At 33.9% G+C, this 17,866-nt stretch overlaps 1 protein-coding gene across 1 annotated transcript in view; it reads left to right on the top strand.

Moving 5' to 3' along the window:
- Positions 1 to 16,724: 16,724 nt before the first annotated feature.
- The window catches only part of LOC149796565 (receptor-type tyrosine-protein phosphatase alpha-like), an 84,621-nt gene continuing 83,479 nt past the window's right edge, over positions 16,725 to 17,866 (top strand). The window contains exon 1 of the mRNA XM_089961260.1: positions 16,725 to 16,822. Coding sequence (XP_089817386.1) covers positions 16,741 to 16,822 — 82 coding nt within the window. The 5' untranslated portion in view covers positions 16,725 to 16,740. The remainder of the gene's footprint in view (positions 16,823 to 17,866) is intronic.

Here is a 17,866-nt window from a genome sequence, read left to right as displayed (position 1 = left end):
CACAGTTGAAACTATGGTCACGAAACTCCACGTTTGCATTGACCTTTGTCACATACATTTGCAATCTTAATAGGTTAAGTATGGTTGTTATGACCTTCCGTTCATGCTTAGGTCGCAATTCTAAGTTTTGGGACAATGTTCTGGCGAAGCAGGCGAGATATAACATTCAAACCATTTACCCAATGTTTCATTTTTGTTACACCATTTTCTGTTTGATCAATACTAAGTGTGAAAGAAGAGAACATCTTTAATTTAGGTTTGGATGACAAATATGATACATTAGTATTGTTTATTATTGTGTTTGATAGTTACTTTGTGGTTAATGCACAGTTTATCACTGGTCAAAATACAACGTATCACAATTTTGGTGTATACGATCGTTGGTCACATTTAAGTGACACATTTGCTACCGTAATGTTTAACTGTAAATTGAACTGAAAATGATTTTATTCTTAAGACTTTTATTTCCATAAAATTGTATGCATTATCTGCCTGTATGAAGGCACTCGCGTACCACATGTTTGCAGGGAGAACATGTTGGTATAGCATCTGCTTTTACTATCTCATACATCAAGATGGACAAATTTCGCATCGGTTCGGTAGGTTAGAGCTACAATCAATGTATCTAATGCAGTGCTGTTCAACTCGCAGCTGATTTTAAATGGTCCACTAGAGCTCAATCAGCTATTTAGTCGTTGCTTTTCAGTTTTCTGCTGCGGCGATCGGCTTCAAGAAAAACATTTTTCAGTGGCCCATGGTGTCAAAAATGTTGGACAGCACTGTTCTAGCATATATGTCTAAATTAATTATCATATATGGATATATCTAACTAATCTAATAATATAGGGTTCAAAATGATGTATAGTATGGAGGGTAATTCAGGAATAAAGATAGGTAACAATACCACTGGGTTGACTACGCTTGTACAACTGTATACGTATTTCCTGGTTCACTGAAAGTGACAATAGTTATTGGCGCTGAGCTACACAACCTGAATTTCGCCTTTTGGGGTCTCGCCAAATGGATACGATGTAATGTTATTACTGTCAAAGATGAACGTTATATGGTAGTCAACATTCATTGTTATTACGGCCATTGTTTATTGTCACGACAGGATGTTGTACGTATAATGGTATGGATTAACTTTATCATACTCATTGATATTTTTCCTGAAATATATAATTGTTGTAACGTCAGGATTAAATATAATATGGACAACACTTTATAGGATGCTGGCTCATTCCACGTCTCTAATGCAGTAAAGTTATTAACTAAAAATGTGTCAGATATCCACGTATTGTTCATTCAATGCTGCATGCTTTCTTTAAATGATTAAACATTAGAGGTATATGTTGCTACAAGAATATTTCATAAATCTTACCACGTGATAGTATTAAGCATATCAATATGATCAGATTTTAAAAACATAAATAAATATCTTTGTTTCTAGTTTAGGTACCTGTATTACTAATTTCAAGATCTGAGAGGAAGTAAAACAGCAAGAAGGAGAGGTAGACTATTCAGTTGTTCAATTAGCAATGCAATACAGAATATATACAATAGCTCAGCTTTAGTAACTTGAATATGTACAATTGAAAGAGAAATAATGTGTCTGGTAATAACTCAAATCTGTACAATTGTAAGAGAATTCATCTGTCTGGTAGTAAATGGAACACGTGGAATTGAACGAGAGTGCATGTCTGGTCAGTTTGGCTGTTTGTTTTACAGAAGAGTGGCGAGAGTGATATCTAGAGATTGCGTTTTCATAAAACGTGCAAATTCGAGAATCGGAACGTCTGTATACAAGGGATTACAAACCCAATTTACTACTACACTTACAAGAGGAAACGGAAATGGAATGGTTTACGTAATAGTACAGTTAAAGTCGATAGGCACAGCTCAGATAACTTAAAATAGTAACACCTTAACATTTATGCTAAGTCCTTCTATCATGCCTTACTTTTACAGTTACTTTTTTGTTACTAATAAACACAATAGTCAATACATTATGGGAGGAAGAAAAAGGCAGAATTCAAAGTAGGCAACAAATACAGATATTGGATACTATGAAGATGTTTATTATTTTTAGTAAACAAAATAATTGATTCAGTTGGTCATGTTTTATTTCTCTCGCTAGATCATTGGTTTAGATTGCATTACATTTTTACCGTTTTACTCTATTCCACTTTTGAAGACATTTCTATAAAGGTGGTCGAAAAACCTAATACAGGCATCACATTTTGTCAACACCAATACTCGTGCATCACTAATACGATTTTAGAAACTTTGTGGGACATATATGTGATCAGCATATGAACGGATTATTGGTTTAGTTGTTCTGGCCCAGTTTGGAAATATCTCAGTCGGTTTGTGGAATAGGACATTTTTTAAAATTCGGTTACTTATTTATTACTTAACAATACATATACCCTGCTCTAATATTCAGGGTTCAGCAGGACATATAGTCTGGCGGGTATTGCAGTATTACAGCTAGGTAGTTATGCAGTTTAGCCACAAGACCACATTGTAATGGTTGACTAATTTCGTACAACTGTATACTAAGTTCCTTGTTAACTGAAAATGATACAGGGTATATGTGCTGAGTTGCACAATCGGAATTTTGCCCTATTTGGGTTTCATCAGAAGCAGTTTCAAAATTTCAAACAGGATACGACGTTGTCTGTCGTTATTGTATTACTGTCAAAGATGAACGTTATATGGTGGACAACATTCATTGCTATTACGGTCATTGCTCATTTACACGTAGAAAGTTGTAAGCATAATTGTATGAATGAAGTTTATCCTAATCAGTGATAAGATGTGTGATATATATGGATGATGTTTCAGAATTAAATATTTTTGGGATAATATTCCGTCTATTTCTAGCTCTTTCATCTTCTCTAACACAGTAGGGTTATTAATTAAAATAATTATTGGTAATTAACGTATCGGTCTTTCAATACTGCATGCGTTCTTTAAATAATTATTCAGCGAACGTACATGATGCAACCAGAACAAAATAATAATGTTAAGATGTGATAGCATTAGGTGTAATACTAGGATCAGAAATTAAAAACAAGTTAATATAAGTTTCTAGTTTAGGTAATATAGCGTTTATTAATGATTTTAATGATGTGATACGAGGCAAAACATCAGCAAGGCAAGAAAGACCATTAACCTGCTCAGTTAGCATTGCAATACAGATTAGATGTAAAACACATCTGTAGTAATTTTAACCTTCACAGTTGAAAGAGATTTCATCTGTCTGGTAGTAACTTGAGTCTGCACAATTGAACGAGAAATCATATGTATGATAGTAAGTGGAACCATTTCAAGTGAAAGAAAATTCATCTGTCTGGTTGCAACTGGAACCTTTAATATTGAACGAGAATACATCTGTCTGGTATTAACTTGAATCTGTACCATTGAAAGAGAATACGTCTGTGAAATAGTAACTGTAAACTTGTACAATGAAAGAGAATTCATCTGTCTGGTAGTAACTTTGGCCTTTGTACAATGAAAGGGAATTCATCTGTCTGGTAGTAATTTTGGCCTTGTATAATTGAAAGAGAATTCATCTGTGTGGTAGTAACTGGAACCTATACAAGTGAAAGAGAATACATCTGTATAGTTTGAAGTTTTCCTGAAGGTTATTTTTTTAAGGTAATATTTTGGTGTTGATAGAAAATGTTAATTGTGAACTAAAGTTGAGCAAGATAAGGACTACATAATTTTGTTTTTCTAGAGATAAATTATTTATGCAATAAGAACCTGAGGCAGAATGATGTGTATTGCTGTGTCCAGAAGTTCAACTGGCCTGGAATTTGATGTATTAAAATTACTTAATTCAAATTATTCTTCTCTGGAAATACTAAGTGCTCTTAAGAAATAATATTCTTGGAAAAAGACACTTGAATTTATAATGAAATGTCAAAAAAAGGATTTAAGTTTTTGTTTGTATTATTGTGATCAAACAAAAGACCGTTGGCACATTAGCAAGACACGGTCCACCATAGTCACATCAACACCTTCAGCGTTGGATTTAATTGGGATTTCAACTCCAGATCATTTGCAACTTTAATTATTAGAACTTGTACCGGTAATTCTAGCAGTATTTAATTCACAATACCGTAACATCCTGTCTTGCATTTTTTTGTATTTGCATACTTTTCTACTACTTTCATTAAGATAATAGAGTCGAAATACTCGCCATTTTCATGTAGGGGACGCCACAGACTGAGTCAACAAAACAGCTAACATTATTTAGCCCATAAATATAGTCTAAATTATTATACAGTTTTGTTCCCTCTATACAAAAATAATCACATACAGAAATCTTAGAATATTACAAGCGGGCGTGCATAGCCGTACCAACCTTTTGGCCAGCACATTCTAATTTGTAAGGTTTTAATAGCCAACATTACGTTGAAGTCTGTAGTACAGCAATGGATAACAAAATGGCGTTGATGTAGGTGAAGCGCAACATTTCACAAACATTTGAACATTTGAATATGTGTTTTTATGTATGTATGTATATGTATAGTAAATACGATGTATCAGCGATATACCACACGTTGTATAATTTTTTTGTTTAAAGCGAATTGGCAAGCCTCGTTTCGTTTTAATGAAACATTTATGCATCTCGTTGCTATTGCTCCATAAATAGTAAATTGTGAAACATAGGTTTAATATGTAGTTAGTATCAGCTGATTAATATTAAAACATAGAATATTGCTATGAAATTAGGCTATGCTCATGATATATTTACTTTTATGTTTTTATCTTTACTAGATTTGTTAGATTTCAATGATTGCCTGTTGGCAATGGGGAAATGGTATTGAGAAGATATTTTCCAGCAGAGTAATTAGCCACTTTCCAAGAGTAGACATCGTAAATTACCGTATGCGCTAGACTTTGTTGTAGCATGGATTTGTTTTGTGAGATGGACCTTCCATTATTTCTTAACATATGGAATTTTCTGAGTATATTTTGGTATTTATATTTAGTAATTGGATATAATAATACTTATTTATATTGACAGCTCCGGTAGCCTAAGTGGCTAGAACGTCCGCATCGGATGTATGACTTCGTGGGTTTGATCCCCGGAGGAGTAATACCAAAAGACTAAAAATGGTACTACCAGCGACCTCGCTTGGCGCTCATCATTAATTGATTAGTGTTAATACTGGTTGCATCAGTGTAAACTACCATATTGCAGACATCTTAGCGATATGACTGAAAAATTGGTGTAGGTGCGTTAAAAATCTAAATCACACACACACACACTATTTGTATTAGGAGAAAGGAGAGTAGTTGTGTTGCATGGCGTAAAGTACAAATATTTGGCTTTGAAAGACATACTAATGAGTCATGAAAGTTTGAAACTTGACAAACCATGCTAGCATGAAATTAAAGTTTCATGATGTGAGATCTTTAGGTGGTAGGTGGTTAGAGACAGATGAGTGCGTTTAAGAAAGCTTTACTTCATAACGAAATATTTTTGAGGCTCTTGCACATAAAGGTTCACGCGGATTTTAGTTAATTACATCGTAGTGAGATCGCGTGCGTATTACATTATATTTTATTAATAAACATTGTACATCATTTAAAGTTCTCGGAAAGAATTAATTACCAAATCATAAGAATAGTTTTGGTCGACTTTTGGTAGCATATGAGTTAGTTGGAACTGACATTACGTGAACCAAAGGACAATATATCTATTTGTCTCTTGAAAGTGAGAATTGTTGGAAATATTCATACACTATGGTCTCTCAAGATCAGCTGGTGACCAATTTCGGATAATAGACGAAGCTTCAGCCTAAGAATGAACAACGGTGCTATTCATAGGTGATATACATGAACATAGCGTGGGAACAATCACTGATAATGTTGCATAATGGCTGTCATATTAGTGTAAGGGTGTACAAAATGAACGGGATGATTAAACAGTAATCACTCGATTATTTTCACATGCAGTAGTATTTAAACGGTAATTTTGACCACCATATATAGCGTTTTGCTTATTCACGGAGCATACATGTTTTGACTAGTATCCGTGTGCATTTGGTGGGGTGGAGGAGGTGGGAGGGAGTTGGTCTCTATATGTCCTGGTAAGGTAAGCTACGCGCCACTACTAACATACCAATTAGATATGTATTATGCACGTTTAAAGACAGTGTGAGGGGTGAGTGTGTTTTTGATTGCGAAAAGTCTGGTAACTATCCCGCATAGCATTCCTTGCTTTCATGTTCATTGCGAATTGCCCCATCAGAGTCTGTAAGTATAATTACATTTATCACGTTATAGAAACCCTTCAAAGTAAACATGAAGTGTAGTCATCATGATATTTCACGATTTATATATATATATATATATATATATATATATATATATATATATATATATATATATATATATATATATATATATATTCCTGGCCTGTAGGTCTCGACTTATCTAACAGTTGCATAATTGTTAGTCAGCTAAAATGACTTCTTTCACAGCCCTTAAAATGTTACAAATTCTCTATTTTAATATGATTGTTAGTCTGTTAAAATGGCCTCTTTCACAGCACGTAAAATGTTAATTTGATTGTTTAGACTGAGACATTAGGGCTTTAAACTAATTACTGAGATGGACTGAGATACTTTAGTATGCTTATTGAGACAGGCTGAAATACAAGGGTTTTAATCTAATTATTGAGATTATTAGTGCCATCTTTTCAGATACACAATCAAAACGTGTCAATTGGGCAAAGTCCGGGTCGGATTTATTTCTCCAAAGTCCCGAAAGGTTTTAATTTCACTCTACAATTTCTTGGTTTATTTTCTCTATAATGTCTCCCTTCGGTTTCCAAAAATGGTATGTGGTTTATTTAGAGACATGTTGTTGTTCGGTCAAATATCGATTTATAAATATAACCTGTGACATACTTTTGTCAAGAAAGGGGATACCAATATATTCTTTAGTTTAGGCTTTTTATGTCTTTAATTATTTCATACATGTATTATATGTTCTAGAAACTTTTATAAAAGATCTAGGTCAATAAGTGTCAGAACTAGAAGTACCCCATCATAAAATAAACAATACACATTGATTTATCACCCCTTGATCAATATATAGATGTTCTAAGTACCCCATCATAGAATAACGAACACACTTTGATTTACCACCCTTAGATCAATTTCTATATGGACCAGTTACCATAGTGTGCTAGTTGTGTTTAAGAAATTTATTAGTGCTATATAGTATAGGGCATGTATAAACCAGCATGAACCGGCTGAATGTTTCAGAAAGTTCTCGTATCGAGGTACGAGTATATTTAAACCGTTTCCTGACTTTCTGTTTCAAACTTTCTCGAACCAGGGTATGATTATATTTACGCCGTTTTAAGACTTTCTCTCAGTGGTGTACGAGTATATTTCTACCGTTTCAAGACTGTCTGTTTTAATACTTGCAAAAATACTAGTAAGAGGATGTTGAATCTAATTCAAAGTGGGTGAAGAACACATCTGCTGTGTTCACGTCTATTTCTAAATTTTATTTGTATTATGTCCAGCTAAAAGCAAAGCTGCGAACAAAAACTTTTAAGTAATTTGGAATGAAGTCTCTAGTAGGTTGAATTTTGTATAAATCCATTGCTACTTCATGTATCAAAATTAAATCTGTTCCAGGCTGGCTCTTCATTCAAGAGATTCAAAACAATACTTTTTCATCAATTACTGTGTTACAAAATAAACCAACTGTTAGTCTAATGGCTCTGTATGAGCAGTTCATTACTTGCTAAATCAAGGGAAATTTGGCATCTTCGAAGATGGTGTTTGCGTTTAAAAAGGTCGACTTTCTTTAAAACTGATTTAAATTGTAGAAATTCGATAACAAATCGACAGTTTAATGTTTTGAAAGGATTAAAATAGTTTAATAACATTTAAACATTACCTGTTGTATCACAGTATAACTTAATTGTACATCTCGGTAACCTTCTCCCCTCTGATTGTCCTCTTTATTTGATTTACGATTTACTTCTGGGACAAGCTGAATGTGGATAGTTTTTACCGATGGTGACTTTTTACCACAGCTGAATGGTCCTATTTTATCAAAATTACTTTGTGAACCTGGCGGATTAATGCTGGCTGATAATGACTACTTTAAACCTCCGGCTATGAGTCCACATAGGGATATTGCATTACGCAACTGATGCAAGCGATTGTAAGTTAATCATTAGTGTTGTTTTAATTCGTATCGATATATTAATCAAATTATTACTTCACGTAATTTCTAGCCAAAAATTAACTTTTTGAATGATTTCATAAACAGTCCATACAAATGATATATCCCACCTGTCTAAATTATTATCCCCCCAAAAAATGATGCCCCCATGCTTATTTGTAATTGCAACTGATGTGAGTTTAAAACCAAATGAACACATCATAGTTTAGAAACTCTAACATAGTAAACGCATTAAATGTTTCTGTGAAAAATCTAATTTTTCTGTGCCATTAGTTTGACATATGACTCTCTTATACTAGTACAAACAAATCTATCAGAGATTAAATTATGCTTCCTAACTTCCTCAGTGCACTTTTGGGGGACATTCATGTCTGTGCATGTCGGGATATTTTAGAATATGAATGTAGGCATTCAAATTCATGATTGTGGACATTATCAAGGGCAGTGATGGAATTCTGGAAGAATTTTTTTATACATTTTGTTCTCGCTAATTAGCTTAAACATTTCTTGCAATCTGTTATTCTGTTATTACACTGTGTCACTGATATCAATTATAGGGCAACAAATCACTTGATACATCTAGATCATACTGCATGTTTGCAATATATTCAGATTGCTTCAGGTACGTGATTACATTCGACGGCAGTAATTTAGGTAATAGCTCCTGAAATGCCCCCATTTCTTAAATTGATATGTTTACCAAGAGGTTTTCTTCATTGATATTATTACTGACAACGTCAATTTCCTTCGTTATATGACAGGCCAGAGAGGAAAAGCGTTTGTCTAGATACAATTTCACTTGCTGAAAGTTTGAAATTTCTATCCGAGCTGCTTTCTCAATCATTTTTGATGGGTTTATGAACTATGTATAAGTCATGATCGAATTTAGGTCCCAGGTGGTTTGCTACTGAAAACGTGCAAAACCACATGCTTTGTCTAAGGCTATTCTTTGCATTTGTTTTTCAAGATCTTTGTTTTAGTTGGGATAGTTCTTCGTATAATCAATCTTTGGTTTCCTCACAAAGTGAAATATACAATGGCGTTATATCTTTTGAATCGTTATAATAATTTCGATTGTGATGGGCTGCGTGCATTGTTGATTTGTTTTCTTTCTCCGGGTTGAGGATCTGTTTCTACGATGAGCTACATAAGACTGCTCATCAGAAGTACAAGTCTCTGAGACTAAGCCTATTTAAAGTAGCCGTGACGTTTTTTGCTTTATTATTAACATGACATAGTGGTTAGTGTTTCAAATATGTTTTAAACTAACAAATTTCAAGATCAGCTGTTTTCTAGAGATGTCAGAGTTCATTTTGCTAGCTTTGGCTTATACTAACAGCTGATGTGATGTCATGATGTCTGTGGAACAACTCATCTGGAATAATATTTGGCAAGATACCAACGTAATTTCTGTTATGTTCAGTGATGACGTAAATTGGCAATATAAACTGGCCAGTTTTGAAGTGTAGAAATTATCTACTGATTGATACACGAGGCTGTCTTTGTTCAGTAGTGCTTGTTCTAATAAACACTGGAATAGTAATGGTACACGTAGACACAATTCTCTCATTGTTTCAAAGTGGTTTATATCTAAGGGGTGAACAAGCCAATGTTTCGTATCATTAAAAGATTGAAAACAAAAGGATCCAACATTCCCTGGAAGATATATATCGTCCCGACAGAATGAAATTGACACATACTGGGGATATAAGTTTTCCAGATTTTGCAAGACATCTTGAAAGGAAAGGCTCACTAGACCGTCTTTGGGAAAGATAAGTATGATGGAAATATGGTGGCTTTTCTTCAGAAAGGCACGAATGTTATCATTATATGTTTCAACATTATGTTGCAGTTCTCGGATCAAGATAGCGATGTGTATTTCTACCTCGTGTTCACACACCTTTTTGCATACAAAACATATGTTTGTTTGAAAATTAAGAATATTTATGTCTCTAAGAGCATTGCCTGTGTCTGTTTTATTTTCTTCTGTCGATTGGTACTTTCCTGATTAATCTTAATTCCACTTATTGTATATCAGCAGTGAACATACAAACTATATTACGTTGACAGACATTCAAATATTTTTGCCAGTTTTCTGACACCTCTTTACATAATCTCAATGATGACATTTGTCTTGCCTTACTTTCAGAGTCATATATTTCAAATGAATGAACTTCATAACCAGATATTTCATTCTTACAAAAAGGAACTACAATGCCAGTCAAGCAGCGGAATACTATTCCTTTCACTGACTGAGAATTGTGCTTAATAATAATTAATTAAAGATGAAAAACCAGATGTTCAATTTGTAGCTTCTGTTATGTATAAATAATTTTTGTTGTGTGATTGACGTTTGTCCGTGATTGAGGGTAGAGTTAAGGCCTACCTGTCCTTTATCATATTTTTTAAAACTTTGATTGAGTTCAACGCCTGGATTTTCCATGGGAAATTTTATTGTATCCTTGATTTGAAATGGTGTATATTGGTTTTGTAAACAAATGTTTCATTTATGTTTTGAATATCTGTCTTATCGAATTTATTGTCAAAGTGTATAGTATGTTCAGACATAATTTGAGATAAAACATTTAAATTATTTCCTTAACAAAAAGTGCACATTGACGTTGAGGACTTTGGGGTTATTGTGAATTTATTTAAAGACATTACTGATTGCATCATTGTCTTACATCAAGAATATTGGTACATCTGTACACTGAAGATTATGGAATTAATAAGGAACATTCTTTTTTGCACTTGCGATAAAATATTAATGATTAGTTTGGATTTAATTGACAATTATTTAAGTTCGTTCTTAATGTTTCATTGGCAACATAGAGAAATACATTTATTTATTGATTTGCTGAACGTTTTGATTTCCTTATTTCTTTTACTTAGTATAAGACCATAGAGCCATAACACCAGATATAGACATGAACGTAACAGATATCAAGAGATGCTAATTTTTAATAAGGTTCCATGTTGATTTTTGTGACCTGCTTGAATATGTAGAGTGTGTCATTTTAAGGGCTCATCACAAGACATTTTACAAGTCTGGAAGTCATTAGTGATGAAACATATAAAATAAAAAACGGCAACGGAACCGATTCCTTTTCTTCTGTTCGTCTTATCCAGGCATTAGTTCTCTTTAATTCTTGTTAAAACGATTCGTTCTGCGCAATATTTTTATCGTCATAAATCGAATAATTGGGAAAACTTGCCAGTAACTTTTCGTGGGTAAGTGATTTTTCCGGAATTTCCAGGGTTTTCCCACCACTATTAATACTGGACGCTATGTTTAGGCTATCTTATGCTGAAAAATGATGTCGAACCCTACAACAGCAGCAGCAGCAGCAACAACAACAACAACGAATAATTAGATTTGAGGAACTTTACAGAACGATCTATGTATATGAAAGTTCCATCTTTATTTTGTATTGACATGCAGAGACTTCAGAAATGTTATTCAAATTACAACCTGATGTAAAATTATATTATTTAACTGCCTGACATAAATAATTCAGTCAGACTAGAGATTCATATCGAATACGAAGTTAATATTTTGGTACTATGTTTTATATATTTGGAAGATATAAGACTACAATTATGACTAATATGAGCGATGGACAGAAATATAAACTACAATAAAATCATCTGACCATTATCCCATTTGCTTCAGTTTGTTGTTCGAATGCTGTTTGTTTGCAAAAGCTTATGTCAATCTGATCATAGTTTTCATTTCTAAATATATATGTTAATGACCATATATTCCATCAATGCTATTTATAATATGCCTGTCGCCATATATTATTACTATTTACTGATTATACGCATTTAATATACCCAAAGACAATATCAAGTACGCCTTCATTTACATTCTTTAGCCAAGAAATGACCAACATATGATAATGGCAACGATATCTTCACTTCGTTTGTGATGGCGTTAAAACGGACTGTGTTAGATATTTGAAGACAGCTCTCTTATTAATGGACCTTAACTAGAGTCAGTACTGAACAGTTAGAAGTTAATGTAATAAAGTGACTGACAATACTGAATACAGTATTTGTGCCATTTCTTCTTCTCTGAATATTTGATTATATCACATATTAAGCTTCTTCAAGCTAACATTACATATTTTGAAAAATGAAAGTTACAAACACATTACAATGATATTCAGAGTTTCACTTGGTATGCAATATAGACCCCCAACCTAGTAAACTCATTATATTATATAAATCTAAAATGTAATGGTCGGCTTGCATACACTGGGAAAACAAACGGGGCTTTATAGCTGAAAAGTTAACTGTGAGTCTAAAAGCAATTAGTTTGACACAATTGCTATTTCCACTTGCTGATAATAAGATTATGACAGATAAAACACTCACAGCCAGGAGGCAGAATCAGAGATATTCAGAGCTGGAGCTTGTCCTATGAGTAATCAGATACGGGAAAATATTTGGGTTGTGTTTGTTTTATGAAACAAAAGAGTACTTCCTATTTGCTCTGCGTCAGCTTAAAATAAGGAATATTTTCTCTTATAGGAGAATGGTGTGACTAGCACTTAACTCTATAAATAGGAGATTATGCCTGACAATATTAGGCTGTCATCGTTAGTTGATAGAAACAGAAAGGTTGCTTATAATGGTAAGCACTCACGATGAAACATATTACTATGTCCCCGACAAGGACCTATTTATTGATGGCCCAATTCCGCAAGCGCAGTTAAGAGGGCAGGCTGATTCACTGAGTTGTGCAAAACAGCAGTTTTAATACATGTGAAAGCAAAAGTAGAAAGCAATACGCTGCTTCAAATAATGCATTTATATACACCATGACCACAATTCTCAAGTCAGACATCGCTTCCTGGTCAGCACTCTCAAGTCAGACATTGCTGCTTGTCCATCCTTTTCAAGTCAAACATTGCTCCTTGACAAGCCTCCTCCAGTTAGACATTGCTCCTGGACCAGCCTTCTCAAGACAGATATTGCTGCTTGACCATCCTTCTCAAGTCAAACATTGCTCCTTGATAAGCCTTCTCAAGTCAGATTTTGCTCCCGGACAATCCTTCTCAAGTCAGATGTTGTTCCTTGACCAGATTTCTCAAGTCTGATATTGCTCCTTGACCAGTCTTCTCACGTCAGACATTGCCCCTTAACCAGCCTTCTCAAGTAAGACTTTGCTAATTGACCAGCCTTCTCAAAACAGACATTACTTCACGACATGTCAGACGTGGATTATATCATATCAGTATACGTTTGACTTGATAAAGATAATCCACACAAAAAAATATTTTATGGATTTTTAGTTTGAAATGTTAGCATGTAAATACTCGTACAAATTAGTTGTTAAATATATCATGGTTTGATTTATCCATCAATGATAATTAATTTAGCAAAATACTTTAGGAACTCTAGGATTTGTAGATACATCAAGCTGCATTGTATCCACTGAAATTGCACATGCAGCCGACCTATCAAGCTATCGATAATTGGTATATTGTCCTTGGACAGTTGTACTTCGGTCAAAAGTAAATCATAGTGATCCCATACATGTTTGTAATAAGTCCGGACATTCGAAATGACCAGAGGCAGAAAGTAGAGTTTGTTGAATGACGCATATATGGACTTTTCCATTCATGGTTTTTGACTCTTTTCACCATGTTTTACTGATAAGTAGTAATGCATTTTTAAAAAATAATGCTACAATTCTGCTTCTATTCTGTTGTCCATATCAGTCAGTTAAGGTTCGATAATACGTCGCTTAACTTTGCTAGCCTCTATTTAAAGTGACCTATGTCTGCCCACTTCAGCGCGGTTTGTTATAACCCCATGTTTTCAACACCAAGTACGCTCTGACCTCCCACACCAACGCACAGACCAGATATAAAAAACGAGGTGGTAAATTTCAGAGGATCCATACACAATCACCTTTCATTCTCCGTGTTGTTCGTTTTTGTTTTCATCATTTATATAAAGTGCAATTCTATACACACGGTTGAAACTATGGTCTTGAAAACAGATGTTTACGTAGACCGTTATCACTTACGATTGCACCCGTAATAGGTAAGGTCTAGTTCTTTACGACGTACTTCCCTTGCTTAAGTAGCTGTGTTAAGTTTTTTTTTTTTACTATGTCCTGGGAAAGCCAGCATAACATGTCATTCAAAACAGAAATCCAGTAGTTCATTCTTGGCACAGACCTTCATTATTTCAACAACAATGAGTATGAAACAGAAGATATCTAATTTGGATTGATTACGTGGATGGGAAACAGTGAAATGTATGTTCTATGCAACTTCACTCTCGTGTTCACCGGTGTCTTTCCTTTATAAGAGTATTATTATTGTTTATTAGTTTGTTTGAAAGTTACTTTGTGGTAAAATATGCGCAGTCTATTATTTTTTAAAATACTAAGTACAGAGATTTTGTGTACATGATCAGTGGTCAAATTTAAGTTAAAAATTTGGAGCCACGGCTTTAAGCTGTAAATTGAGTTCAAATGCATTCCATTATTTGACACTTAAGACTATTACATTATATAAAAATGTATAAATGTAGTAAGGCACATGAGTTGAAAACAGTTGCAGGTAAAACATTTAGGCACACATGGAACAAAGATACTTGTAAATTATCTTACGCATGGAGATGTCAAATTACACATACTGTCCCTAGGTTAGAACTACATCCAATGTGTCCAAATATTTATGGTTACAATGGAAATAACTAAGTTTGTAAAGTAATACAGTAATATTGATGGATAGTGTTGCGACTAATCAACAAGACTACATTGTATGGGTAAATTAGGTTTATACAAACTGTATGTTAAATTCCTGGTTCACTGAAACAGATAGGATTTACTGGTGCTGAGTTGCACAACCGGAATTTCACCTGATTCAGTTTTATCAACATTAGTTTCTTTGTAACGTAGCCAGATGATATGTACGAGTTTGATCCAGTCATACAGGATACGATGTCATCTGCTGTGATTTTATTATTGTCAAAGATTAATTTTATGTCATGGGGAGAATTCATTGTTATTATGCTCAATGTTGATTGTCACTTTGGAAGTTGTAAGTATAATTACAGGGGAAACATAAACATGTGCTTTGATAGTAGGTCTTAAATATATGCATGTTGCAGTTTCAGAATCAAACATATATAGGATAATATTCCACAGGCTGCTGGTTCTTGTCTTTTCTCAAAAACAGTAGAGTTAATAATCAAAAGCAGTGTAGGTCAATTTTATTGTTGCTATTAAAGTCAAAATTCGAGCATTTTGTTAGCAAAATAAAGGCACAATTCAAAGTAGGCAATAAATGACAAGTAAATGACACAAATGCATTTACTCATTAGGTGACTTAAGGTCTCCAACCTTGATAACACACCAAACAAAAGATTTTTGTGCGAGACAGACACATACGCGCACGAAGTTGAACTATTTGATATGATGCTAGACACTGCACACGGAATGACGACTTTTATCATATTTGTAGCTTAGTAAATTTTCAGGTCAGCTTCTTTAAATATACCTACAAATATCTAGTTTAAAAATTTCGTCTTAAACGAATTAGTTACTTTTAGCTAGATTAATGATGCTGGCCTGAAAATTTAGGAAGCCACATATATGATATATCCACTATGTTATTTTGCATGAATTATAGCAGAAAACACCATTCCAGACACTCAGGCAATACACATCACTGGCTACAAAACTCCAAAGTATCTCAAGAGCATCCGCAAGGCTGGCAACAACCAGAAATGTGCCATGTCAGGCCTGCGTTCTTTAAACGTTGTCAAAACACTCCCAGTTGAATTTAACATTGTAAACAAATGAAAATGCTAGTACTTACATAATGTTTCATTCGTCTCTCCACAAGCTATGTAAGAAGAAGATTTCCGTGTAACATATCATTGTAATAGTAATAGCAACATTTGCCATATTTCCAGGACATACATTTCCAAGAATATCATGAATTAGAAATCTCCTCACAGTCATTACATACTTCGTTGGAGCTCTTTATTTCATAGAACCGTTGTCTACCATAGAACGTTTTCCAAATTAGAACCGATGGAAGTTAATAGTTATCCGTATGACATATTTAAATAACTTATTGTTATGTTCATATGACATACATTGATTAAATGTGATAATACAATAATTATATGAAACGATTGTATATTTCTATTTTCTAATGCATTAAATTGCCCTCATTAACATATTCGTATTAAAAATGTATGCCTGTTGTATGGCACAGGTGTAGAAAATATCGGCAGGCAAAACGTTTTGGTAGAACAGTTACTCAGATACCTGTACATTCTCTTACACATAAAGATGGTCATATTTCACATATGATCCCTATGTTAGAACTAGATTCAATGTCTCCAGCTATTTAGGTTACAATGTGTAGCTGGATAGTGTAGCGATTCAGTTTTATCAAAAGTAGTTCTTTGTTAACTTAGCCAAGTGTTGTTTAAGAGTTTTATCCAGTCCAACAGGATACGGTGTCGTCTGCGGTGATGTTATTGTCAAGGATGAATAGTATATCGTGGACAACATCCATTACTTTTACTCTCATTATTCATTTCTACCTCGGACGTTGTAAGTATAATTGCATGGGTGAACTTTACCATAATTATTATAATAATATTTGATATTTTGCGTGACATATGCATGTCGTGTTTCGAGAATTAAATCCATTTGGGACACTATTTTATAGAATGCTGGTACGTTTCTCTTCTTTAACGCAGTAGATTTTTAAATATAAGCAGTGTCAGTCATTCTAGCATCAGTCTTTCAATACTGCTTACTCTCTTCAAGAATAATAAAGATTACATATATGTTACTAGTTAATCTAAAGGGTAATGTTAACATGATAATATTAAGTATCAAAACTGTGTGAAAGATTAAACAGATAAATAAATATCTTTGTGTCTAGTGTGTGGAATATTGCGTGCACTACAGATTTTTAGGATAATATATGAGGGAAACAGAGGAAAATCAAGGCAAACTATTCAGATTTTCAAAATTAGCAATGCGATACAGCGCATATTTAATAACTCCGCTGCAGTAACTTAAATCTTTACAATTGAATGAGAATTCACCTGTCTGGCCAATTTTGGCTCTTTGTCTTAACAGAAAAAAGAGAGCGTGATATATGTAGTTTTTTGTTTTTATGAAAAATGATAAATGGTTAATCGGAACCTCTGTATAAAAGGGATTACAAAAACATTTTGCTGCTACACTTACATGAAGGAAAGGAGAGGAAATTGAAGTATAATTTACGTCATAGTAGATGTAAAGTCCATCAGCATTACTCTGAAAACTGTAAAATAGGGACACCTTAAAAATGTATGCTCTACCCTTATATAATGCATTACTCTAACTGCCACATGTATTGTTACTAATAAAGTCAAAGGCTTCACCTGATTAGCCTTCCAACTATACTCTTTCAATGTAATGGTGGTACCCCATAGATTAATCGCGTCTTTAATTTGTGTCTTGGTGATAGCCACCTACTCTCCTATAGCCACCCAAGCACCGAAAGTTCATGGGTCTCGGAAAACTTGTCAATCTGTGAAGTAACAAAATGTCATGCAGTGCAGTATCAAACTCCCAGTTCACAGCTACTCATGTTCCCAGTCC

This window comes from Sinohyriopsis cumingii, chromosome 6 (assembly GCF_028554795.1).
Source record: "Sinohyriopsis cumingii isolate HCF-2022 chromosome 6, ASM2855479v2, whole genome shotgun sequence".
Classification (NCBI taxonomy): Eukaryota; Metazoa; Mollusca; class Bivalvia; order Unionida; family Unionidae; genus Sinohyriopsis; species Sinohyriopsis cumingii.
The sequence above is the reverse complement of the archived record's forward strand: the minus strand, read 5'-3'. Positions and strand labels throughout refer to the sequence as shown.